Below are 25972 nucleotides of genomic sequence, written 5' to 3' on the forward strand. Positions count from 1 at the left end.
CTTTGAAACAGAAGAATTGCTTTATTATTTTTCTGTAGTCAAGAAACACGTGAAAGCTAAGAGCTACTATTTTCTGAGAGGAGCCTTGAATCTAATGAGGGGTACCTTGAGTCTAAAAAAGGTTGAGAATCACTGGTCTAATCCATCCCCTGTAACATCCTCCCTGCCATCAACCATCATTGGCTTAGAGATGTCAGAGGATATATCCCTGACTGTTCCATTTAATAGTTATCAGTAGACCTGTCATCCATGAATCTGCCCGATACTTTTTTGAAATTGATTATAAATAAATAAAAGATAAATGAATAAACAACCAGAAAAAGCTCATATCTGTAAAGCTTATAGATGTATCTAAGTGATTTAGGACTCAGATACAGATTAAAAACTAAGGGAAAAGTCAGGGGAAATGAAAATTGAAGTAAAGCTTTTTTGAACCTGTAGAACACCTGGGGCAGCACCAGAGGCAAGCCAATTATATGCACATATCTCAAGTAGCCATGGTCAACAAGGCTATTGACATTAATATTCAGAACTGCAGACAAGAAAATTTGCTTCTAAATCTTCAGGAAACCTGGTCTGCTGTCAGAGAAGTGATGAATTAGATAGGGTTACCATATTTCCATTATCAAAAGGAGGACACCTGGGGGGGGCACATGATTGTTGGGGAGAGCAGTGATATGCCAGTGCCCTGACCCGCCCCTGACTCTCAAGCCACAGCACTTTCAGCCCTGCCAGTGCCCCTTACTCCTGTCCAACAGCCCCCTGTTCCTCCCAGCCCTGCCTCATCTCCCAGCTGCCCCGCCGCTGCAAGCAAGAGCAAGGACACTGGTTTCAGTGCTGCCTGCCAGGCCCTGCAACTCCCTGCTGTCCCTGATGGCCCTTCCCCACCACCCCACTCCCTTCCCCCACTTGAGGGACAGGTGCCCCCCCCCCCCCCACCTCCTCTGCCCTGCTGCAGTCCCAGTGTCTGTACAGCTTCTCCCAGCACCAGCACATACCCGCCCCCCTCACACACCCACACCCCCTCCACACATCCCTGCTCTCACCCCACACATGCAGCCCCCTGACCATCCCCAAGCCCTAGCCCTCCAACCCCTGCTCCCCATAGACTTACCTACATGGAGCTGGGACTGATCTCATCACCCTGCCTGGCTGCATGCTGGCCACGTGTGTGTGCACGTGCAGATGCACATGAAGCCCCCTACCTCCAATCGTTCTACCCGCATTCCCCCCAGCCCCAAGCAGTTTCTTGCTAGGTTAGGCCCAGAAGTGCCGGGAAAAACTTTGATGCTGAGCAGAACAAAATCCCAGACATTTGTTGATATTTTTAAAAACCGCCTGGACAGAGATGGAAGGACCCAACAAGAGGACATGTCTGGGAAAACCCAGATTAGGGCTAGGGAGGGGTCAGGTTCAGTTTGTGGTAAATGTAGTAAGGGACCTACAGGGACATACAGGAATAGAGGCATGCTGGACCAACTCCAATTGCTGAAGTTCAGTACATGTCCTTTAGTCTTATGAGCACCTGCTGTCATGGCTGCTTCTTATTCTATCAAATGAGGTATTTCCTACTTCTTCCCCCAACAACTTTTCCCTTCCTCTCCTCTCCTTCCTACTCTTTCCGCTTCCCACATAACCAAACCATGAATGCCTTTGCAGTGACAACTATGGGTGCATCAGACTTTCACTGCACCAGGTCTATGTTCATGCAGCTTACACAAGAAATTGGAGTAAGTAACTCAGGGTGAGGGGAGAGAGGGATTGGGAAGGGCTGGTGGGGTGGCACAGGGTGGGGTTGGCAGGTCTATGGCAGGGTTTTCCGTCTGGGTGTGAGGGGATCAAGGAGCTAAAAATATCCCTGTCGGGGTGGGAGGTGAGGAGTGAGGGGCAGGGAGAGGGGAAGGCATAAAAAGAGCACAGCCCTGGAGCTGGGGCTGGGCTTTCCCAGACCCAGGGCTTCTCTCCAAAAACAGGCATTCAATAGATCAGGTTAACCTATCAGGCATAGTATTTTTTTGTCTTATTTAACCTCTCTGAATGCCTACACAGATGGGCATTTATCCCTAGTTAGGTCAACCTAAACATAATGCCTGTGTGTATCTTATGACATCTCACTATTGATTTCAGGGTACATTCAGCAAAGACTTAATAAGCCAATGTAACATTAACTAGCTGTATTTTAAATGAATCAGAATGTTTTATAAACAGCTTAATAAGGTATAAAATATACATTTAAACAAATTCCAGTTTTACATTCAGAAAGCATATCGGTCAAATAACTGCCAGCTTTGTGATTGTGTGGTTTATGCAATATCTGAACTATGAACAAACCATCCTCAGGGTAATGAGTATGAATGCATTTCTGTGAATGTTTTTAGACTGAGTCATATAAATCTTCTACTCTACACACATGTCTTCCCCTCAAGGAATTTCCTCAAGAATGCTGGCTGAGGATTTTCCAGGAAATTACAAGAGTTTGAATGAATTCTAAAAAAAAAATCACATGCTTAGAATATCATCATAATAGGAATTTCTGTTTCTTGGCACTAAGATGGCATTGAACAATACATTTAAAAATATTTGCTATATTGAAAAGGAGAGACTCATTCAATTTTTCAGGCAAACCCACCAGTATGTATTAATTCTCAAACCCCAGTGCAATTTACTGAAGCAACGAGACATACCAACATCTTTGACAACAAGAGGACCAACAGAAAAGCTGACCTTTGAGACATTTTCCTCCAATGTCTGCAAAAACAAACTATGCAAACATATCTTTTGCAGGTGAAAATTACTTTTCAACTCTGTAGCCACTAAATGAATTAACAGCTAAAAAATACTAGAGCAATGGTGCCCAACCTTCTGCTCCTGCAGGCCAGATGAGTGGCACGGGGTTGGTCTGTGGGCCAGATACTGTGCAGGGTTGGCATACAGGGCCATTCCATGGACCTCATCCTGCACACCTGGATCTAGCCACACACTGGCCCAATCCCATATTGGCCTCCTGCTGCTCGATCACCTGGATCCAGCCCTGCACTGGCATGATCTGATATGAAGAGCTGCATTATCTAATCTACAGGGATTCCCAAGGGTCTGGAAATTTGGCAGCAGGCAAATGGCAATTAACTCCCCTGCTGTCAAATTTCTGGACCTTTGAAGAGACCTGCAGGCTACGTGACATGTCTCTGCAGGCTGGATCTGGCTTGCAAGCCGGGGATTGGACATCCCTGTTCCAAAAGGACAACTGTCAACAGGAAAGGCCCTTTTCATATCTTGCTATGGCACAATATTTAAGTGATCAGATTATTAGAATTACTTATTCAAGTCACAAATTCAGCTGTTTTCTAGACTCAGCATGAGCTTCTTAATCACAGAGGGACAAATTATGAAATACAAGAAGTAATTCGAGGTAGGCATACTCCCACTGAAATCAGTTTGGCAGGCTGTTACAGATTCCTTGGAAATCAGTGACAGTAGCCATATAAGTAATTACTCATCAGAGGGCATGTCTACATGAGATTCTGCGTCACTGTAGTGATGAGCTTCAGTGACGTAGTTTGTTGTTATGGCAATGTAGCATCGGTGGGCGCTAACTGTGATGACAACGCTACTGCACAGTAGTAATGAGCTACTGCACAGTAGCTCATTGCTACTGTGCAGGTTTAGAAATGACCCTTGTGCTGCCAGGACTGTGCAGTACCAGTACTGGTACTGCATAATTATGTAGTACTTGCTAAGGCAAGTGTTAAAGCAAGTACTAAATGATTGGGCACTACCAACTGTGCAGTGGGGTGCATGTGTAGATGCGCCCAGTGAGAGTAAATGGTTTAGAATCTGGCTTTTAAAAATTTAAACTTGCAAAGGAGTATTAGAGTGAGGCCAGTGCTGCTGTATGCTGAGGGCCTCCACAGCAACCTCACAGGACAGCATTGTCAAGTATTTGCAAATAAATAGGTATTGACATAAAATGAAGATGCCAGGAATCATGATACAGCATGAGGAAAAGATAATTAGGGTGCCAAGTAAGCTCAGTGAAGTCACTGGGAGTCATTCATTGAATCAGGAGGTAGCACTGTGGAACACACTGATCTTGTGATTCTGGTTCTGATTTTTTGGTTTGCTTCATATAATTCCACAGATTTCATCAGTTTTTATGAATAAGAAAGGAGAATTAGACTTTCTGAACCATCTCCAGCATCTGTTGTGTGACCATGAATGAATGAGTCTCTCTGTTGTCAGCATAGACAACATGAGTTGTTACAGGCCCTATGCATAGTCTTCTAGCTCATTATATCAAATGGTAGCAGTGTGTGCATTTTGTTCTAGGGGACCATGGTTTGATCCCCTGCCTGGTTTCTGCCAGAGGGCAGCGATCATCACATTCACAGATCCTTTCACTTCAGAATGAGGATGGAGCGTGCAAAAACTATGAACGTGGGGCAGGATGTGGTGGACTGCTGAAGGGAACAATTCAGAGCTATTAAGAATTCAAAATGCTGTAGTTTGTAATGACACTGTTTTGTAAGATATGTATCAACCCATATAAAAGCTGATGCCAAGAGGACCTTGGCTGACAGTCTGCATGTTCACTGACATATTTTTTTAACTTGTTCTTTTAAGGATCCCATCATTTGAAAGGTTCAGGCCTCTTACCTTCAATAACACATTGATCTGGGATAGGAATTTTCTTCCCAATCTCCACAAGATATGCCTTCACTTTACTAAGATTTTCCTTTAAATGCATATAGAGCTTATCCTGGTATTCCTCAGAATTTTTTACCGTCTCTGTACTTCTTTCATGGCTAGTTTCTTTAAGAGATTCTGGTAAATTTTCTGATTCTGGGTATTTGATATTTGGATGCAAAATGAAAGAATTGTCTGTCTGTGCTTCTTCAGTGTCTATACTAAAAGGTGACTTGTCATTTTCTTGGTTCAGATAGATTTCAGTGAATGAGATGCCAGATGTCATGTCTCCATTCTCTATATCTTGTCCACTGTCAGAATTTGTCACCTTTGTGCGGATAGCATGCAAAGCTAGACTTTTGGACCTGCATTGCAAATGAAGGAAAAAACACACAGGTTGGGACAGAGGCAAGGTGAACTGCAACATGTTGAACAATCATATCAAAAGGTCCTTTGATTAAATTATTCTGCTCTCCAATACATATGTGTATCTGCTTCAGGCTAAGAGAGAGTGCAGAATGTGGGCCTACAAATCCAGCTGGGGGGCAAATACAACTACAAATAACTTTATTGCCTTTTAGGAGCATATACTCAGAACTCAAATCAAGTCACAGCTGAAGTTAGCAAGTGAAGCCAACTAAACAATGCCCATGTATATCACAAATGCATATACCACAACACATGTATAGTAGAGCCTGTAGTACCATATCTATTCTGGACTAAATTAACATCTGAGGGTGCCTGTTCCTGGATAGCTGCTCTAATTAAAACACCACAGCATCATGTGTATTAAGCCCCTGTGCATTTAAAAATGTCTGTGGGACACTTTAACTAAAGCTCATTTGACAAGCTTTAGTTAAAACACCCCAGCAGCCATTTTTAAACCCACATGGGCTTATACACTTGACACTGCAGTGATGATAAAGCATTCTAATTAGAGCACAGAGCAGACTCGATTAATCAAGACTGCTCTGATGTGCTCTAATTAGAACATATCAGAGCACATGTATAAGCAACCAAATTTCATAGTCCATCAGTTATGTCTTAAAATAACCCCATCCAGCAATGGTTCAACCAAACCCAGATCCCCTCTCAAAGTCCTTTTGTTGTGCCTCCTGCAACTGCAAGATCGAAGATTTAAGACCTGATTCTCCACCCCCTTGCACTTTGTGTAGCCATTTACACCTTTGTATACTGTTTGTAACATGGTGAATGGGGAACTCTAATCTGGGTGTATTTCATTCTCATTTTGCACATACCCAAATGACTACCTAAGATGCAAAGCAAAAAAGTATTAGCCCCTCAAAAGACACCTTCCTCACCACTTGTTGCCTACCATGCCCACTACCTGAGGAACTTTACTCTCTCAAAGGGAGTTAGATCATAGGAAAATAGGGCTGGAATGGACCTCATGAGTTGGTCTAGTGCAGTCTCTTGGCCAAGGCTGCTCAAAGCATGACTAGACCATCCCAACCAAATGTCTGTCCAATCTGGTCTTGAAAACTTCCAAGGATGGATATTCCACTATTTCTCTGGATATCTTGTTCCAAAGATTGACTACCCTCATAGTCAGAAAGTTCCTCCTAATTTCTAACCTAAATCTGTGCTTCTGAACCTTGAAGACACTGCTTCTAGTCCTGTCTCCTACTGTCATGGAGAAAAGCCCATCTCCATCCTCTCTATAATTGCCCTTCAGGTATCTGGGTGACTTATCAATCCCTTCTTAGTATTCTCTTCCTCAGGTTCAATAATGCTAGGTTTTTTTAGCCTTTCCTCGTAAGTCATAGTTCTGAGGACTCTAATCTTTGCTGTTGCTCTCCACTGGACTCTTTCCAAACTTCCACATCCTTCTTGAAGTGTGAGGCCAAAACTAGACACAGTACTGCAGATGAAGCCTCACCAGTGCTGAGAAACAGGAGGAATGAGAATAGGAAACTGAAATGGTCTATGTGTGTTTAAAGAAAACCAGGGGGGAAAGGGAACATTGTGGGAAGAAATGTTTCAATTCTTCAGTGGCTCAAGTTTTGGCCACAGAACACTAAGTCAGTATAAAATATCCTATTCCACCCATGCAGTACTTGAACGTGAAAAATAAAACTTCTAGTAGAGTTGCTGGGGCCACTTTGTAGCTGCAACTTGTTTGAACTGGTCCTTGTCCCACCATAAATCTAGTTAGAGTCAAGTTTAGCTTGACACAGCAATAAACCAATATCAGAGTTTTTACTAGTAACATCCAAAAGAGCTCTCTGAATCCTCATTTCTAGCCTGTTCTATACACAAACATTTTCCTCCAGCTTCTCTGCCAGGGCACAAAACAGACTGAATAAATAATCCAAAACCTCTTATCCTACTTTAAGGCTTACTGACATAGGACCAGGCTAGATTTAGATTCACAGTGCTCTCTGGTATTATACAACTGGACCTTTTCTCCTAATGATTGAATAAAGCTTCACTGTAAAACATATTCATGAAAACCAATCATGTATTCTATAGAACCATACCTATTAAATCGCATTTCCTTCCTTTCTTCTTTAGAAAACTGGCCAACACTGTATCTGCGCACAGAGCCAGGAGTATTATTGTCGATACTTATTTTTTCTTCAAAAGCCTGTATTTTAACTTGAAGCTTTTCATTCTCTTCATTTCCATTCATAACAGGTTTTAAATCATCCAGTTGAACAGAAGATTCTGTATCAGCATAATTTTCTATCCTAAAGAAGCAAAAAGCAGGGTTTTGAAGGTTGTCATGCTTTGCCTACAGTGACACTGACACAGATTCTCTTACTTTGAACCACATAACACATCTGGTAAAACATTATGTTTCAGTAAAGATTTTCTTATCGCTTAATTAATCATTTTCAGAAGCAGGTTTTAACTCAGTATCTACCAGTAAGTCAAAAGGATCTTGAACATCTACCGAAACAATGGTTTAGAAGTAGCATGTGATATATCTGCAAAGGTAAAACAACTCTTCCAATTGATATGTACAACTTTCTCAGTTAAACTTAGACCAGTCTTAAAAGCCTTCTAAGCAGACATGTATTACAGTACAGTACAATACCTATAAAGCAGCAATAGAACTAACAGTGGAACACATGAAAGTTTATGATTTTATAAATTGCATGAAAGTATGTGCACTTTCTCCTGAATAACTGTACTCTGAATTTGAAAAAAAAACTTTCAAAACTCAGCACTTGAGAAGAAATAGGCTCAGGGAAAATTAGAGGAGATAACTAAGAATTCTTAAAATGGGCTTATTCAGAAGTTTATGCAACTCAGATTTGACATAACAGTTCAGAATGGTTTGAAGTTTGCACTATACTTACAACTTTCAGATTTTAAAAGTGGAAATCTCAGGCAACTAGGTTTTAAAACACAAGTTAAAGAGAAGCTTAAAAAATAACAGAATATGATTCTCTCCCAGGCACACAAGTGAAACATCATAGAGTTCATATCATTGGTGAAAATGATTATCCCAATGATTACAGTTACACTGCTAGTGACAAACTCTCTCTTCAGTTGATTTCAATGGATTCCCATAGGTATTGCTGAAAGTAGAATGATATGCATCAGCCTAAAATGCCTGGCATGGATGGTACTCTTTGGAGATGAGTTATGGATCAAAGTTAGAATTAATTCAGTGTCTACAACTCATATTAATGAGAGGCACAAAGGACCCGCAGCTGTTATTCAAGCTCATGGGCTAGTATAGCAACCATGGAGAGACTATATGCTCTCCCAGAGCTTTTCCAGGAGTTGCAGGGATGATATGCATGAATCAACTGAGATCCTGGCATAAGGTCTTATTGTTTACACCAGTTTTTCAAGCTTGAGATTCAAGCCCCATAATCCATGTTTAGGCTCCTCAACTACTAACCCTAATTGTCAAAGATGCTGGCTGTCCAGAGTCCCTCTATCTGTAGTAGGACCTATGTTCAGAATGACTACTTCATGAGAGGGGATTTAATAGCAGCCTTCAATTACCTGAAGGGGGGTTCAAAAGAGGATGGAGCTAGACTGTTCTCAGTGTTGGTAGATGACAGAACAAGGAGCAATGGTCTCAAGTTGCAGCAAGGGAAGCTTAGGTTAGATATTAGGAAGAATTTTCTCACCTAGGAGGGTAGTAAAACACTGGGACAGGTTACCCAGAGAGGTGGTGGAAGTTCCATCCTTGGGAGTTTTCAAAATTTGGCTAGACAAAGCTTCGGCTGGGATGATCTAGTTGGGGATGGTCCTGCTTTGAGCAGGGGGTTGGACTAGATGATCTCCTGAGGTCCCTTTCAACCCCCATTTTCTATGATTCTATTAAGGACACCGGTACTAAGCAATGTGATGTTCAGGAAGACTAATAAGTATGGCAGAAGACCAGCATGGCTTAGCAGAAAGCTCTTCAGTGACCTAAAGCACTAAAAAGAAAGCTTGTAAGAAGTGGAAACTTGAACAAATGACTAGGGAGGAGTATAAGAGTAGTGCTCCGGCATGCTGGGATGAAATTGGGAAGACCAAAGTGCAATTGGAGTTGCACAAGGGACATGAAAGATAACAAGAAGGGTTTCTACAAGTATGTCAGCAACAGGAGGAAGATCAGAGAAAGTGTGGGTCCCTAAATGTTTGGGTGACAAGGCTCAATCTAGTGACAGATGATGCAGAAAAGGCAGAAGTATTCAATGCCTTTTTTACCTCAGGCTTTACCTCAGGTTAGCTTCCAGACTACTGCCCTTGGCAACACAGTTTGTGGAGGAGGGAAGCATCTTACCTTGGCAAAAGAAGTATACAAGTCCATGGGCTGGATGTGATGCACCCAAACGTGCTGAGGAAGTTGGCCGATATGATTATAGAGCCAAGCTCCATTATCTCTGAAAACTAATGGAGATCTGGAAAGGTCCTGGATGATTGGGAAAAGGCAAATATAGAGCCCATCTTTAAAAAATGGAAAAAGGAGGATCCAGGGAACTACAGACTGGTCAGCCTCACCTTAATCCCTGGAAAAATCATGGAGCAGGTCCTAAAGGAATCCATTTCTAAGAACCTGGAGGAACCGGAGGTGATTAGGAATAGTCAGCATGGATTCACCAAGGACAAATCATGCTTGACCAACCGGACTGCCTTCTCTGATGAGGTGAGCGGCTCTGTGGATGCGGTAAGAGCAGTGGATGTGATATACCTTGACTTTAGCAAGGCTTTTGATATGGTCTCCCACAACGTTCTCACAAGCAAGATAAGGAAGTACAGGTTGGATGAATGGACTGTAAGGTATATAAAAAACTGGCTGTATTGTCAGGCTCAAAGGGTAGTAATCAATGGCTCTATGTCTAGTTGGCAGCTGGTATCAAGTGGAGTGCCCCAGGAGTTGGTCCTAGGGCTGGTTTTGTTCAATATCTTCATCAACGATCTAAAAGATGAGATGGCATGCATCCTCAGCAACTTTGCAAATGACAACAAGCTGGGGGTAATAGTAGATATTATTGCTGAAGGTTAAGGCTAGGATTCAGAGACCTCAACAAGTTGGAGGATTGGACCAAAAGGAATCCCATTAAGTTCAATAAGGGCAAGTGCAAATTCCTACACTTAGGAGAGAATGATCCCATACACCAGTACAGACTCTGAATTGATTGGCTAAGCAGCAGCTCTTCAGAAAAGGACCTGATGGTTACAGTGTACAATATGAGTCAACAGTGTGCCCTCATTGCAAAGGTTAACACCATACTGGACTGCATTAGCAGGAGTGTTGCCAGCAGATTGAAGGAAGTGATTATTCCCCTCTAGTCAGCACTAATGAGGTCACATCCAGAGTACTGTGTCCAGTTTTGGGGGCCCCACTACAGAGGGTGGACAAATTGGAAAGAGTCCAATGGAGAGCGATGAAAATGGTTAGACTGGGGACTGAAAAGAACTTCTGAGGAGAAGTTGAGGGAACTTGACTTATTTAGTCTGGAGAAGAGAAGACTGAGGGGGGATTAAATAACAGCCTTCAACTACCTGAAGGGTAGAATAAGATGCAGCTAGACTGTCCTTAGTGGTGGCAGATAACAGAAAAAGGAGACATGGTCTCAAGTTGCAGTAAGGAAAGTTTAAGTTTCATAGTTTCATTGTTGTTAGGGTCTGAAAGGACCTCAATAGATCATTGAGTCTGACCCCCTGCCCTGGGCAGGAAAGAGCAGTAGGGTCATATGACCCCAGCTAGGGGCTTGTCCAGTCTCCTCTTAAAGACCCCTAAGGTAGGGGAGAGCACCACCTCCCTTGGAAACCCATTCCAGATTCTGGGAACCCTTACCATAAAGTTCTTTCTGATGTCCAAACTAAATCTGCTCTCTGTCACTTTGTGGCCATTGTTCCTGGTTATTCCAAGGGGTGCCCTGGTAAACAGAGCATCTCCTATTTCTTGCTGCCCCACCCCCCCGATGAATTTGTAAGTGGCCATAAGATCTATTCTCAGCCTTCTCTTGCAGAAGCTGAAGAGATCCAGGTCCCTCAGTCTCTCCTCGTAGGGCCTTACCTGCAGGCCCCTAGCCATATGAGTGGTCCTCCTCTGGACCCTCTCAAGGTTATCCACATCCCTCTTAAAGTGCAGCACCCAGAACTGGATGCAGTACTCCAGCTGCAGCCTGACCAGTGCCACATAGATGGGAAGTACCACCTCCCTGGACCTGTTTGTGATGCACCTGCTAATACGTGATAGAGTGCAGTTAGCTTTACTGATTACTTTGTCACATTGACGGCTCATATTCGTCTTGGAGTCAACTATGATGCCGAGATCCCTTTCTGCCAATGTGCTGCTGAGAAGGTCATCCCCTAGCCTATAGGTGTGTTGGTGACTCCTTCTCCCTAGATGCAGCACTTTGCACTTGTCTTTGTTGAACTGCATCCTATTCTTTTCTGCCCACTTTTCCAACCTGTCCAGGTCTCCCTGGATTCAATCCCTTCCCACTAGTGTGCTTACTTTACTCCATAATTTTGTGTCATCCACGAATTTGGACAGAGTGCTCTCCATGCCCTCATCCAAGTCACTGATGAAAACACTGAATAGCACAAGTCCAAGGACTGAGCCTTGGGGGGCCCCAACTGCCCACATTTTTCCAGGTCAATACCAAGATAGATTTTAGGAAAAACTTTCTCAGGAGGAGGGCAGTAACACACTAGAACAGGCTACCCAGAGATCTTGTGGAATCTTCATGCTTATAGATTTTTAAGACCCAGAAAGACAAAGCCTTGGCTAGGATGATATAGTTGGGGGTGATCCTGCTTTGTGCAGGGGGTTGGATTAGCTGACCTGCTGAGGCCCATTCCAAACCCTAATTTTCTATTATTCTAATTACTGCACTGTGCAGGAACAAAGCCTATTTATGCCATGGTGAGTGTAGTTTATGTGTAATATTATATATAGAACAAGACTTCAGATAGCAACTATGGGATTCAAAAGTAGTTATTAGAACTCCTATCCCATTTCTTTAAACATGAAACTATTTCAACTATTTTTGCTGATCCCTTTATTCCCTTTATTTTTTAAGTTAATATCTGAATAGATAAATTATTAAATGCTAAAAAACCTACATTCATGAAATGTAATACACAAGAGTTTTAATATATTATTATTAAAAGACATCAAAGACTTCCTAATCCATACTCCACACTGGAAGACCTATTAAAACATATAAATATGGTATATTATCAGTTATGGAAATAAAATGTTTTAAGAAACATTTAAGGATACTGCATCACAAAATGTACTTTTCATTTGTTTTCATAAAGACTACTTGGGGAGGGTTTTTTTTGTTTCTTGTACTTATTCAGACCATTGCTCATAATATAGTAGTAAATTTTCTGGGGAACATTTTGTAAAAGTAATGAAATCATAGTAATAAGAGCATTTCATATCACCTTTACTTACAAATCTTTGCAAAAATGCAGGATTTAATAATACTTTCATTTAATGTTATTCTCTAATGTTTCTATCAAAAGTGTGTCTAGTACTGTGGAAACTATGTGCTAATAAAATTATATATAGCACAACCCCAGATTTTAGAGGGGGGATTGGCTGGAGCAATTAGTTTTATGGATTAGATAAATTTGTACTAACAAAGTTCCATGGCATTCTGAAATAATAGCAGATTTTTAGTGAAACAAATCCTATTTCTTTTCACCCTTCTGTTTTTGGACTTGATCTGGAACCTACTGAACTCAATGGAAATTCAATGGGGCTTTTGATCAGGCTCCTGAGCAAAATGTTATAACAGTGTGTTTCTTTTAGGGAGACAAGGTTCCTTGGGTGAATTTGATATCTTTTATTAGACCAACCCAAATAGCTGAAGAATAGTTATTAAGCAAGCTTTCGAGTTCAAAAACCCTTTGTCAGGCTAAGGAAGCTTCAGCAGTTGCTGCATGCTCTTCCTGGAAGGAATGAAAAGTAAAGAAGCCAGGGGCTGGGCTGGGCTGGGCTGGGGAGTCAGTTGCCAGGCAGATTATAATGTATCAAAAATCCAATGTCTATGTTTAGTCCCTGATCTCTAGTATCCAGCAGGTTGATGAAATGGAGCTCATAGGCTCGTCTCTGGGAAGTGTTGTGTAAGTTTCCCTTGAGGATCAGGACTGAGAGAGAGAGTGGCCTTCCTGTGAGAAATGTGCGCCCACCGGTAATTGGGTGTTTCTGTCTTTGATGGATTTCCGGTGTGCGTTCATTCTGGTGCGCAGTTGTTGTTTGGTCTCTCCTACGTATTTTCCATCAGGGCATTTGGTGCATTGGATGAGATATATTACATTTCTGGAGGTGCAGCTGTAAGATCCTGGGACGCTGATGGCTCTGTTGTGGGGTGTAGTAATAGTGGGGGTGGTGGAGATGTGTTGGCAGGTTTTGCATTTCTTGTCCTGGCATGGTCTGGATCCTTTTGGTGTGTTCTGGGCTTGAGGAAGTTTGCTTCTGGTGATGAGGTTGGCGAGGTTCGGTGCTTGTTTAAAGGCTAGGATGGGTGGCTCTGGGAAGATCTTTTTAAGAATAGGGTCTCTTTCTAGTATGGGTTGCAATTTTTTGAGGATTTTCCGTACAGGTTCAAGGGAGAGGTGATATGTCATAACCAGCGGTGTGTGATTTGTGGGGGTTTTCTTCTGTACTGCAGCAGTTCTTCACCTGGTATCTGGGTGGCTCTTTCAAACGTGCGATCTACCTCTCTGGAGGAGTGTCCTTGTTGGGTGAAAGCCTTTTTAAGATTGGTGAGGTGGCAATCCCGGGTGTTCTCTTCAGTACAAATGCGGTGGTATCTGAGGGCTTGAATGTATATCACAGCTTTTTTGGTGTGTTTAGGGTGATTGCTGGTTCTGTGCAGATATGTATGTTGGTCTGTGGATTTCTTGTATAATGTGGTCTGTATTTTACCCTTCTGGATACTGATCATTGTGTCTAAAAAGGAGATGCTGGTGCTGGAGTATTCTAGAGAAAGTCGGATGGAGGGATGGTGACTGCTGAATTTCTGATGGAACTCAATCAGAGATTGCAGGTTTTCAGACCAAATGATGAAGATGTCATCGATGTATCTTAAGTATAGCAAGGGTTTGATAGTGCAGTTCTTGAGGAAGTCTCATAAAAAGGTTGGCATACTGTGGGGCCATTTTAGTGCCCATAGCTGTTCCCATCATCTGGAGGAAGTGTTGATTATTAAAAGTGAAATTGTTGTGTGTGAGGATGAAGTGTATAAGCTCAGTAATATCTTTGGGTCTGTATTCTGAGTTGTAATCTTGTTCCTGTAGATATGTAAGGCAGGCTTGGATGCCATCCTGGTGTGGGATGTTGGTATATAGGCTGGTAACGTCCATGGTGGCTAGGAGTGTGTTGCTGGGAAGGTGGTCTATGTTTTTAAGTTTCCGTAGAAAGTCTGTAGTGTCTTGTACAAAACTTGCTCTGTGGGTGACAGGTGGTTTTAGAATTGATTCAACGAAACCTGATATTTCCTCAGTTAGGGTCCCATGGTTGGATATGATAGGTCTGCCAGGGTTCCCTTGTTTGTGGATTTTAGGGAGCATGTAAAAAGTCCCCGGGTTAGGTAGCGGTGGGATCAAGGTCTGTAGTTTTCATTGTAGTCTTGATGGAAATGATTTGATGGTATTGTTGAGTTTTTTGGTGAAAAGGAGAGTAGGATCTTCTTGTAGTTCTTTGTAGTAGGTGGTGTCAGAGAGCTGTCTCTTGGCTTCCTTTATGTAATCCTCATGGTTTAGGATGACTATGGCTTTTCCTTTATCTGCTGGTTTTATTACTATTTGGTGGTTAGATCTTAGAAATTCTGTGGCCTTTTTCTCTGGTAGAGAGATGTTGTTGTGGTGGCGCGTGTTGCTGATTATTTCATTGTTCATTCTTTCCCTGAAGCAGTCAATGTAGCGGTCAAGGTTAGGGTTTTGTCCACTGTGAGGTGTCTAATCTGATATTTTTGGGGGCTTTTTGGCATTGATCCTTTCCTGAATGTTGTCAGAGGATGAGTTGTTGTTGGGAGTGGGTTCAGTTTGGTTGTGGAAATATTCTTTGAGGCGCAGGCGTCGGAAGAATTCTTCTAGTTCTCCACATTAAAGTATTTTATTAGGGTATTTTTCTGGACAGAAATTTAAGCCTTTAGAAAGGACAGATTTTTCAGTTTTGTGTGTGGAGAGATTGATAATATTTGTGGGTTGGTTGCTGCTTTCAGTTTCATCAAGTCTGAGGTTGGAATGTTGTAAGGTGTTGGTGTTGTTCCTCTGATGGTTGTTTTGTGCCTGGGGAGCTTGTTCTTGGAGTAATTTGTTCCATTTCTTCTTTTTATGTAGGATGAATGCTGTAGAAAGTTTTTTGTAGTCTCTTTGTATCCACTGTATATTGTCAGGGAACATGCATGGATTTCTGTCTTTTAAGTTGTTGTAGTATATGGTGATTTCCTTCCTGAGTTAGTCTCTTTTGGAGTAGAGTAGGTGAAGTAGATGATTTCTAATTTTCTCTGAAGTTCTTCTGCATAGCTGTGAAGCATATTTGGAGTTGTGTGTAGTAGTCAGGGGATTGTAGATGTTTAGTCCTCAGGGAATGACGTTGTGTTTCTTGCAAAGGCTTAGAAAATATATGTCGCTGTTGAGTTTGGCTTCTTTCTTTTTCATGTTGTACAGTTTCCATTTCTTTTAGGGAGGCATTTTTGTTTTATTTGTCATATTTAATGCAACAGTAACTTTATTAGAAAAGTGGTTCATTATAACTCAGCAGTCCACAAAAATAACAACTTGGTTCAAATTTAGTGAGTCAACCCTTATTGGGCCCCTGGGATTTGAGGAGAACTGCTCTCAGCTGCATAACTAAAACAAAAATAATCTCTGGGGATACCTTAAGAGGCCTCGTTATCTCTCATTTGTGCAAGTCCAATGTGACCTTTAGGCATAAAGCAATTCCAGTAAGCAGGAAAGATGTAGCTAGTATTAAATACTCAATTGAGCCTACATACTGTGCCTGAGTGGAACACTGGCAAGCTTTTTTCTCTTGGCTCCTCCACTCAAACAATAAAATAAACAATTGCTTGAAATCTTGATACAATATATTAAACAGATTACTGAGACTGCCCAAGTTGGACGTAGGGCTGAATATGGTCTGTACTATTTTCAGAAGACAAAGGATATAGACCCATGTAATGGAAGAGTTGGTTTTCAGGAAGCCTTTTATGGTACCATGTTGCTTGTTACTGATCTGTTCTTCAGCACCCTCTTCTCTACAGTCAGGTGCTTAGCATGTCTCAGAACACAATGAAATACATTTCTAAAATGCACCAAGGGTGGGATTATTTTAATGTATGCAGGGCTAGCCTCTTTTTGCTGCTATGGCAAAAATTTCAGAAAAGTACCTCCTACTTCTCAGGGCCACCAAACTGAAGACATAATTGCTTCCAAAATGAAAAGCAACTGTAGAACCTTTAAAGGCAAGTGATGTGAAAGTATAGGTAAGTATCAGGGCAATATGCAAGAATGAGGTATCAAATTTTGTTTGAGTCTACATATATAAAGCTTATGATCACACTTCCACCTTCTAGGTAGCTTTGTGGATTTAGAAACACTGCCTTCAGTAATTGGGCAGGCATAATATGCTCATAAGGATTTAAACCATCCTGAATAGGCTGTGAGCTGCCTTAGAACAAGTGCAGCTGTACATTGTCAGGGAACTATGAAACTTAATTGTTACAAAAGCATGTGTTTTATCTAGGCAGACAAGGTTCCTTGGGTGAATTTTATATCTTTTATTAGACCAACCTAAATGGTTGGAGAATAGTTATTAAGCAAGCTTTCGGGTTCAAAAACCCTTCGTCAGGCTAAGGAAGCTGCAGCAGTTGGTGTGTGCTCTTCCTGGATGGAATGTGTTTTATCTAGTTACATTTCTTGAGGACCTATGTAGCTTTCAAAGTAGATAGCAACATCACCTCATAGTTGCATATCAGCATATAAATTTCCTAGGTACTATTACAACCTTTTATGCCATTACAAATGTTGCGTTAAAGAGGGACATATGGTATAGAAAATGAAAGACACGTGAATTGTAAATGATGTCTAATGCCAGGCACAACTTCTCTTTTAAATAGCAAAGATAATTTCATCCAGCCTCTATGTAAAAATAAATAACAAAGGAAACATTCTAGAAATCAGGCTTACTTTTTGTTCTCAGGAATGGTGGTTAGGAAGCTTCATTAGATTCTGTGTTTTCTTTTTTTTTAAACTTGGCCATGCTTGTCTTCTGTGTAGATATTTGAATTCTGTACTTGTTCTTAAAAGTTATCTCAGTACTTGAATAACTCACAGCTTTGTAATACTTGGGGGCAACACTAATAGAGCATCATATGGTTTTAATTATTCTTTCCATCAAACGCATGTAAAATTCCCTATGTTAAATGATTCCAAGCCAACAATTACTTTGAAGAAATCAGTTTCTTCTTATGTAAACACATGATTCCAAAGGAACAGAATCCTGTCCAGGCACATATTTGAAATCTTGTGTTTCTTTCACAGCACATATATTCTGAATTGTTAGTCTGAGAAAAACATTTTGCAATGAAGTAGTTAGAGCAGCTCTTGAGCTACTGGCTGCATTTCTACATTCAGGTCCTGGGGCTGATCTCACTGGCACTAGTGCTACTATTGAGCCATAATGTCAGCAAATTCAATGAAGCTACACCCAGTAGAGTTACATCAGTACAAAGCCGTTTAACCCTTTTTTGCCAATTTTTTGGTCCGCATTTATTCTTGCCTCTTATCTATGTGATGTTATGCTTGGCTAAGGATTTAAAATGTAAAACCAGGGGATAAGGTAAGATTTTTAATGTTATTGAGATCTTTGTTTTATTTGCTGATCTCTTTTAGCCACAACATTAAAAGGGTATCCATTTCAGGTAGTCTGTTGAAATCAATGGGAATATTTCCAGTGTCTTCAATGGGAGATCTGAGTTCTGAGTGTGGTCAGGTATTTAGATGTCCATATGCTACCAAACCATACCCTATTTTTTAAAATGCGGTTTTCACTGTGTATTAGCATGCTATAGATTTATCCATTATCCTTTCCTTAGAGCTGTCCTCTAAGTGAAAAAAAATATGAGGCGTGTATCTTAAAGATCTGACTCTATTTTCTATTGTCTCTTTCCCTCATTTACTGTCTTCCTCCCATTACTGTAGCTATCTTCCTCATCATCTCTCCTACTGTCTCTGCCTACCCTTATTCCTTATGAACTCTGTTAGATTTTGTCGTAGAAATGAGCCATCACTCATGGTTACACCTCTCTGTCTGGAAAATCTTTCAGAGCACAAACATAGTCTGCAGCTACCTGCATCTGGGGAGACGATGGGAGGCAGAGTTAGGCAGGTGAAGTAGGAGTAATGAGGTGGCAGATGGAGAATGGGGAGATTAATTTTAAAAAGCTTCATCTGAAAGGATTTCATCCATGCTGTAGCACTGAAACTGCTTGGTGTGTGATACAGACACTTTTCCAACAGAAAGCATACTGAGACATCGACTAACTTTGTAGAGAATTAGCAAAGGGTAACAGTTTTTGTAATTTTCAACTGCATTCAAACCAGTAACTTTAAAGTGAAAGGAATTGTATCTTATCATCAATCCCAAGAGTTGTCCTGCCTCCTAAAAGCAGAGTTTTCTCCACCAAAAAATATAAAAGGTTTTAGAAGCTCACATACGAATGGGAGGATTTGCTCACAGCTTTTATTTTGGATTCTCTCTAGTAGGGACTGAAGATCAAATTTTGCCCTCAGTTAAAAAGAAATACATCCTAAGTCGCTCCATCAAAACCTATGACAGCTCCTGTGGATCTACTTTGGATTTACACAGGGGTAACACAACATTTGGCCCTGACTCCACACAGGTCCTTATAAAATTGAAAAGCACTGATTTTCTTTTCAATGCCTGGCACCAAGTGAAAGTTCAGAGTGGTCAGCTGACCTCCCCCTTTCTTACCTTGTATTTGCCCTTGAAACTCTAGATCTGTATTTTGTGGACTACGGGTATATTTGCATGGGAATATGAAGACAGCTGATATGAAGAAAGCCACCGAAGACCAATGACCAGAACACTGAGACCAAAGGGACAGACTGAACTCTTCCCACATATGCCATTAACCAACAGACTTTTATACCTTACACTATTCCCCACCCTAGCAATTGTACACTACCATTGTTTAAGAATGTCTTACTACGTTATAGTTCTGTACTGATGCAGTTACCATGTACAGGTCTTGTCCTTTTTTCTATGCACAGTGTCACATTGAAACATTTTCACCCCCTTTACCTCAGGCTAACATAGGCTGCATAACTAACTGCATACTTCTGACTACATCATCACGCCATCATATACCAGCTACACTCTATGTAGCTACCACGTGCAGAGTCCTATATTCTCTTCAATCTCTACAAAGTCAAGTCAATAACTATAATTTTTAACTTTCACTAATAAAGTTGTAAATCTATTCCTGTTCTGTTATAGATGGTGTGTGGAACCCCTCCTCCTGGCTCTGCTTCATTATAGTTCCCATAATACATGATATACTTCCCTTCCCTTTCTTTGCTATAGCCCATCTTTTAAATCCATAACAACTGCATATTCTTGCCACTTTAGTTGCTTTTGGACTACTTCAAAGACCAAGCATGTTACTTCATGCTGACTTACTTTTTATTCCTAGTTTATATTCCTTATTGGTTTTAATAAACTCTTTGTGAGCCTGAGAGCTGAGAAAAATCTTTTTTATTTAACCAAGCGTTTTCTTACCAGGTGGATTTTATAAATTACTCACAGCTTTCCTTTAAAATTACTTAAGTCATTGGGTTCCTCTCCTCTTTGTTATTTAACTCTCTCTGGCATACTAATTAGTTGTTTCTTGAATGACCTGAGTGTTTTGGCTTCAACATTACAGACTCGCCTCTAAGGACATTCTTCACATGCATAAGCTTGAGGACATCTGTGTTGAATTTTGCTATAGAAGTGTTTTGCCTTTGTGTCCTCTTTACCTACTGGGGCATGCACACACTACCTGCACTTGGTTTAGGGAGCACCACCATGGAAACACACTCTGTCCACTTGCTTTCACTCTGTGCACACAAAACCCTGAAAAGCATGACAGCTGGGTGTTTGGTATGGAGGTGGTATGTTTTCAGGGCAGTGCTTCATACTACAGTTACAGTCCAAATAATGTTGTTAATAAAGCTTGCAGTAAATAAAAAGACTGCTGTACATTGCCTGTAAGCTACATTAAGTATTGGTTGAGCCATCCTTATCAGAATAAATACTTAGTTGTAATTAGTGAATATGAAATGAATTAAACTGAGCTCTTAAGAAGTGAATTAAAGAGGTTAGCACAGGAAGTCAAAATATTTGATTTAGACATTTGAGAATACTTTCTGCTGTTTTTGTTCATTTTGCAAATTTATTAATTTATTAAAGGCAAAAGAGCAATTTTAGTCATCATTCCTCACTGTCTTTTGGGGTAAAGATAAAACTTTCAGTTACCAAAGATTAATTAGAGGAAATGGGGAGAAAACGTAGGTGTGTTAAAGGTGCAGTTGAAGACAGAAGTGCAACTGAGAATGATTTCTGCAGTGTTCTGAGTTACAACATTACCCCAGACCAAACAGAAGTTCAGTGTTGGTTCCAGAGGGGAGGGGAGTATAGCCTCAGGCTGGGAGCCTGTAGCCAGGTTCCCATAGCAATGGCCAGGCTCCCTGCCAGCTTTTAGAATGGGAGTGGGGGGAAAGGCAGCAGAGGGAGCTCATTCCTGCCAGTGCTCCCCAGCCAGTGCTGAAGGATGAGGTGGGTGAATTGGAGCCCCCCTACCTCGGAGTGGGGCTCCAATACACCCGCCCCATGCTCTAAGGGGGCCTGAAAAAACCCCAGACTGAACTCTCTCTGCTCCCTTTTCCCCTTCCCATTCTGAAAACAGCAACAAGTTAGGAGCTCCACAGACACAAGTTACAGAAGACACTACATTTTGAAACCTCTTTATTTGATACCTTATGCAACGAGGGGTCAGATTTTCAGTCAATCGGCCATTTTTAAAGCTGTTTGCAGCCATGCACTTGTATTTGGTCACAGCTATAACCTGCTTCCTGTCGCCAGATCAAGTGAAAATTGTCACTTCTGTCTACACCCTCAACAGGATAACTATGAATCACAAATGGAATTTGTCAATTTCAACTATCGCTAGGGAAATATTTGTAGAATTGAATGAAGCAATGCTAAGACTTCACCAGAAATATTGTGGGCAATTCTGACTATGGTCAAGAAAGATGAATGAATGTTTAGGATAACTAGTTTTAAGGGAATGGAGAGAAGACTAAAAAAGGTTGACTTGTTTGAACTAGCAAAACAAAGATGAAAGAAAATATGATAGCTTTGTACAAATGCAGCAGAGGGATAAACACTAGGAAGGGAACATAACTTTCCAAGCTAAAGGACAATGTGGGAACAAAAAAAAAGTGAATATAAATTGGTTATGAATGGATTTAGTCTAGAAATTAGAAGATTTTTAACCACTAAAGCAGTGAAGGAGCCCCTATCCAATCATAGTACAGAAAGGGCCAGTTAGCTACCTTTAAAGGAGCTGTGACATTTTTACTCTGCTCCCAGGGTATCCCAGCCAGCAGGCCATTGGCAGATTTCCTTTCTTGGTTTGAGAGATTAAGAGAACAAGCTTAAAACCAAGAGCAGCTTCCTGTCCAGACTAGGTTGCTGTCTCTTCCTGAGAACCATTCCCATCCTCAGGGCCTGACATGCAGGAACTCTGTATAGCAGGCAGGCAACAGAACCAATAATTGCCAAGTGGTGACAATTAATAATGACTTCAATTTTCTCATTTCTGATTCTCATTTCTGCTCCTGTATTGAAGATAAGGTCAACCATTGTATTTCCAGATGTCCACTCTGGCAACAACTCTTCCAGCCTCTTTGAGCAAATCCCCACAAGCAGGGCCATGTGGTTTTGCCACGGCAAAAATAGTGGCACAAATTTATGCCACTGCTTTTTGCAGCTGCACACGGCCCTGCATATGGAGTTGGTGTGGGGCAAATTTTCCCAGGTGGGGTAGGGGAGCCTTACCTGAGGTCTTGGGGGCCTCCTGGGAAAGCAGCAGTGGCAATTCAGTCACTTGGAGCCTGGCTGGCAGCCAGAGTGTTGCTCTGGCCGGCCAGGCTCCCTTTCTGGTAGTGCACATTGCTGCCATCATGCCACTTTTTTCAGTGGTGTTTTTTTTTTACACCAGGATCTCCCAGTGTCAAAAAAAATTGCCGCACTGCAAATCAGCAGCACGTGTGCGCCATGTGTGGTTTGCAGCACCCCAAACTGCTTTGAGGCACCACAAATCATGTGTGTGTGCTCGTGGGGATGTGTTTCTGTCCAGCCTGAGTATTGTCTGTTTTTTAGGTCCATATGAAACTACTGGAGAAATGTTGGTGTGAGAGACCCATGATATTGTAAGAAGATTTATTTTTTTCTCAGCTCCAGATGTTGTACAAGTCTGTCACTGCTGAAGCCACTTGGCTTATTCTTCCCAGTATGTCTGGCTCACCATGTCTATTTGATGATAGTTTGCTCTCTGGATAGATAAAATCTTCCAGTACATCCAGGTATTGTATGGTAGCACAGATATTTAGCTTTAATTCTCCTATAGTTCTCACTTAAAATATACCTACACCCTTCCAACTTCCTTCTGCTTTGGTGCTATCCAAGGATATTTCTTCATTTAATCTTTTAGTTTGCATATTGTATTTTATGAGTTGGATCATGGCTGGTCAGCCTGTGGCATGTGTGCCACAATGGCACAGGCAGCCTCTGTGTGTGGCACCTGACAGATCAGGAAGGGGACAAGGAGCACAGCAGCAGGTAAGGCACTAAGTAGAAAGCAGAGCCACAGATTAGGCAGAGAAAGAGGATCAGAGTGGTACCCAGGGAAGGCATGGCGCTAATTTGTGGTGCACCTGTCAAAAAGGTTGGCCCACATTGAGTTAGATTATATGCTTCTAGGTGTAGTGATATTGTCTAGTAGGTTTTTATATAATATTTTGTGCGCTTAGATGATTCTAAAAATAAAATAATCCAATGATCAGTATTATGATATGTGTTGCCTTTTTCTTCTATATTAGGATCCCATACAAGAAGTTATTTTCACATCTTGGGTATGTCCAGACAAATGCACATGTGCGGTTTGCAGCACCTCAAAGCTGTTTGAGGCCAGGGGAAACACTGCTATTTGTGCCCCGGGAAATGCACGCCCCACACGTGCACACTTGTCTGAATGCACCCCGAAGGAATAAATTTGAGTCTTGTGTAAATCCATTTACTTTAATGGAATTGCAACAGGACAGAATTCGACCCAGATTGTTTATTCAGTTCTAGTCAAGAATGTTTGATGCTCTCGTATCAAAATTGCTAGCATTATTTTCATTCTAAATTTGAAAATCTGAGCAATGCTTTCAGGTTACTGAGTTAATACTTATGGTAAAGCCTTTTCTTATATATGAAAAACAAAAGGAAATATTTGAAAATAAGTATGCTGCTTGACATGCAAGATGAGATAGGGAAACAATTTCAAACACAGACGTGCCCCCAGGGAGTGAGTAACATAAAAATATATGGACAGCATAAGCTTTTGCTACTGCCTCCAAAGACAGGGGATTTTTGTTACCTTCTCCCTTTTGGATAACCATAGAATGCCACCAAGCTGTCACTCCTGTGAGTTTGACACATTTCCATGATGTGTTATGCTTTGTCCCTCAGTCCTTACAGATAATACCAAGATTTTCAGTAATAGATGCTGGTTAAACTCCTAAATCCATATTTCAGCACAAGTGACCTAATTTTTAATGGTTCTGAGCATCCGTCAGAGCCAGAAGTTTCACTGGAAGCTTCAGGGTTCTCAGCACTTTGGCAGCTAGGAGTTATAAATCTATTTTGGGGCTCATAGTTTTGAACATCTTCACCCTTATCTTCAAGTTTCCCCTCAGTGCTTCCTGGTGGCTCTCTTCTCTGATGCTGAATTGGACTTATGCATCCAGACTTTACTTGGTGAAGCTGAGAACAGAACTGGCTCAAAACACTCAATCCTTGTAGGATTTCAGAAATGTCCAACCGACCTTTAACTTTTCTGGCCCACCCACCTGCCTCTATCCTTTCTTATGTTCCTCACCACCTTTGGATAGTTGCCTAATTCTTCATGTGACATTAGGGGATAATAGGAGACAGAATAGGACAGTCCTACTAACTCTGGTCCTTTGCCAAAGCCAGATTGTTCATATTATTTAACATTTGAAATAAACTAGTATTAACAGATTGAAATGACTGGGTAACTCATAGTTCCCTTGGGAAATTATTCCACATCTAACAGGCCTTGACAGCCCATACTCTGCAATTTACTCTTTTGTATTTTAACTTTTAAAATTCTTTCCAGTCCTTTTGAATAGTGCCAATCCTCCACTTGCTCACCATATAAGTATATTTGGAGGGTATACCATCTACTCATTCAGCTACCATCCCTAATTTATAGTTCAATAAATTTTAAAGTCAGAGGTAAGCATAGAGTCTGACTTTCTGCATAACACAGGCTGTTGAACTTCAACAAGTGCTTCCTTCATTGAGCTCTCATTGAGTTAAAGGATACCTTCTAGAATGATATTCTTACATACAATTGACTCAATGTCAGTTAACAGTTGGCACCGTAGAATAATTGTACACTGCATCTTACATTTTGCTATATTCTTTACATTACAACCTGAGTGCATCTAATGAAACTGTATAGTCCCTGTCACAAACGTATTCAGTGAACTGATGTAAGATCACTACAGAAACTGCTTTTACCTGGTTCCTGATCTGTTGTCATTTTCTAGCTGTCGGATGAGAAGCTTGGCTATGGCAGTGAAACTGTTGCTCATACGGTAGATATCTCTGCTCTGGGTGCTTAGGATATTTGAGAAGGTGTCGGTGATACTCTTAATTTCCAGCAGAAGGATATGGTGAGATGAATGTTCCATGTTGGCTAGTTGATTAACCAAATAGACCAGACAGATCCTGGCTTTTTCCTGTCCATAAAAAAGAGATAAATCATTTTTAAAACAAATGCATTTCATACTTGTTTAAAACTAAGGCTGATTATTATGTGCATGTTTTTGAAAAGAGCATGAAGTTAGTGTGCAACAAGGGTCCTAGATTACTTAGAAAGGGACAACTGTATCAACTAGTGAAATTAGTTTTATGTTCAGTTCATTTAAATTATTTTTTTCTGTATTTGTCTATGCAGGCCAACCATTTATTCACATAGAGAAAGACTCTAAGGACACTCTGGAAAGTATTGTCTTTTGGATGGCTCCATGACCTGCTGCTTATGAAAGCTTATGCATCTGTGATTTAGTTAGTCTACAAGGCTGTCTTCTGCTAGCCTACCCCGTCTTCTGCCTGACTTCAGACTAACATGGCTAACTACCTTCCCCTGGAAAAGCTACTTGAAGGGGAATCAGCTAACCTGAATCAGCTAACCTGGCTTCTACTTTTGTTTCTGCCTCTGATCTGCTCTGGGTCTTTGGATAAGTCAGGCTTTCTATGCTTCATCTTCCCCTGCCATCATGGGCTTTTGCGAGATCTGTTTCTGACCAGATTCTCATTCACATTGCTCTGTCAAGGTAACTGAGCCGCAAACAGCCTACATTTACATCCACATTAAGTTCCCCTTGCACTAGTGTAAAGGAGTTTCTGTGTAGATGAAAATCAAGCCCCAAATAGACACGCAAAGAGCAAAGTTTCTTACAAATGGGAGTTGGTTTATGGCAA

General features: G+C 41.2%; 1 protein-coding gene across 11 annotated transcripts in view; it reads right to left on the bottom strand.

Moving 5' to 3' along the window:
• VEPH1 (ventricular zone expressed PH domain containing 1) overlaps nucleotides 1–25972 on the bottom strand; it is a 182921-nt gene that overhangs the window by 87167 nt on the left and 69782 nt on the right. For all 11 annotated transcript variants that reach the window (XM_019491675.2, XM_019491674.2, XM_019491676.2 and 8 more), the window contains 3 exons: nucleotides 25007–25227; nucleotides 7185–7394; nucleotides 4654–5048 (listed from right to left, as the gene is read on the bottom strand). In XM_019491675.2, the coding sequence (XP_019347220.1) occupies nucleotides 4654–5048; nucleotides 7185–7394; nucleotides 25007–25227 (826 nt within the window). The remainder of the gene's footprint in view (nucleotides 1–4653; nucleotides 5049–7184; nucleotides 7395–25006; nucleotides 25228–25972) is intronic.

Source organism: Alligator mississippiensis, chromosome 7, assembly GCF_030867095.1.
Source record: "Alligator mississippiensis isolate rAllMis1 chromosome 7, rAllMis1, whole genome shotgun sequence".
Taxonomy (NCBI): Eukaryota; Metazoa; Chordata; order Crocodylia; family Alligatoridae; genus Alligator; species Alligator mississippiensis.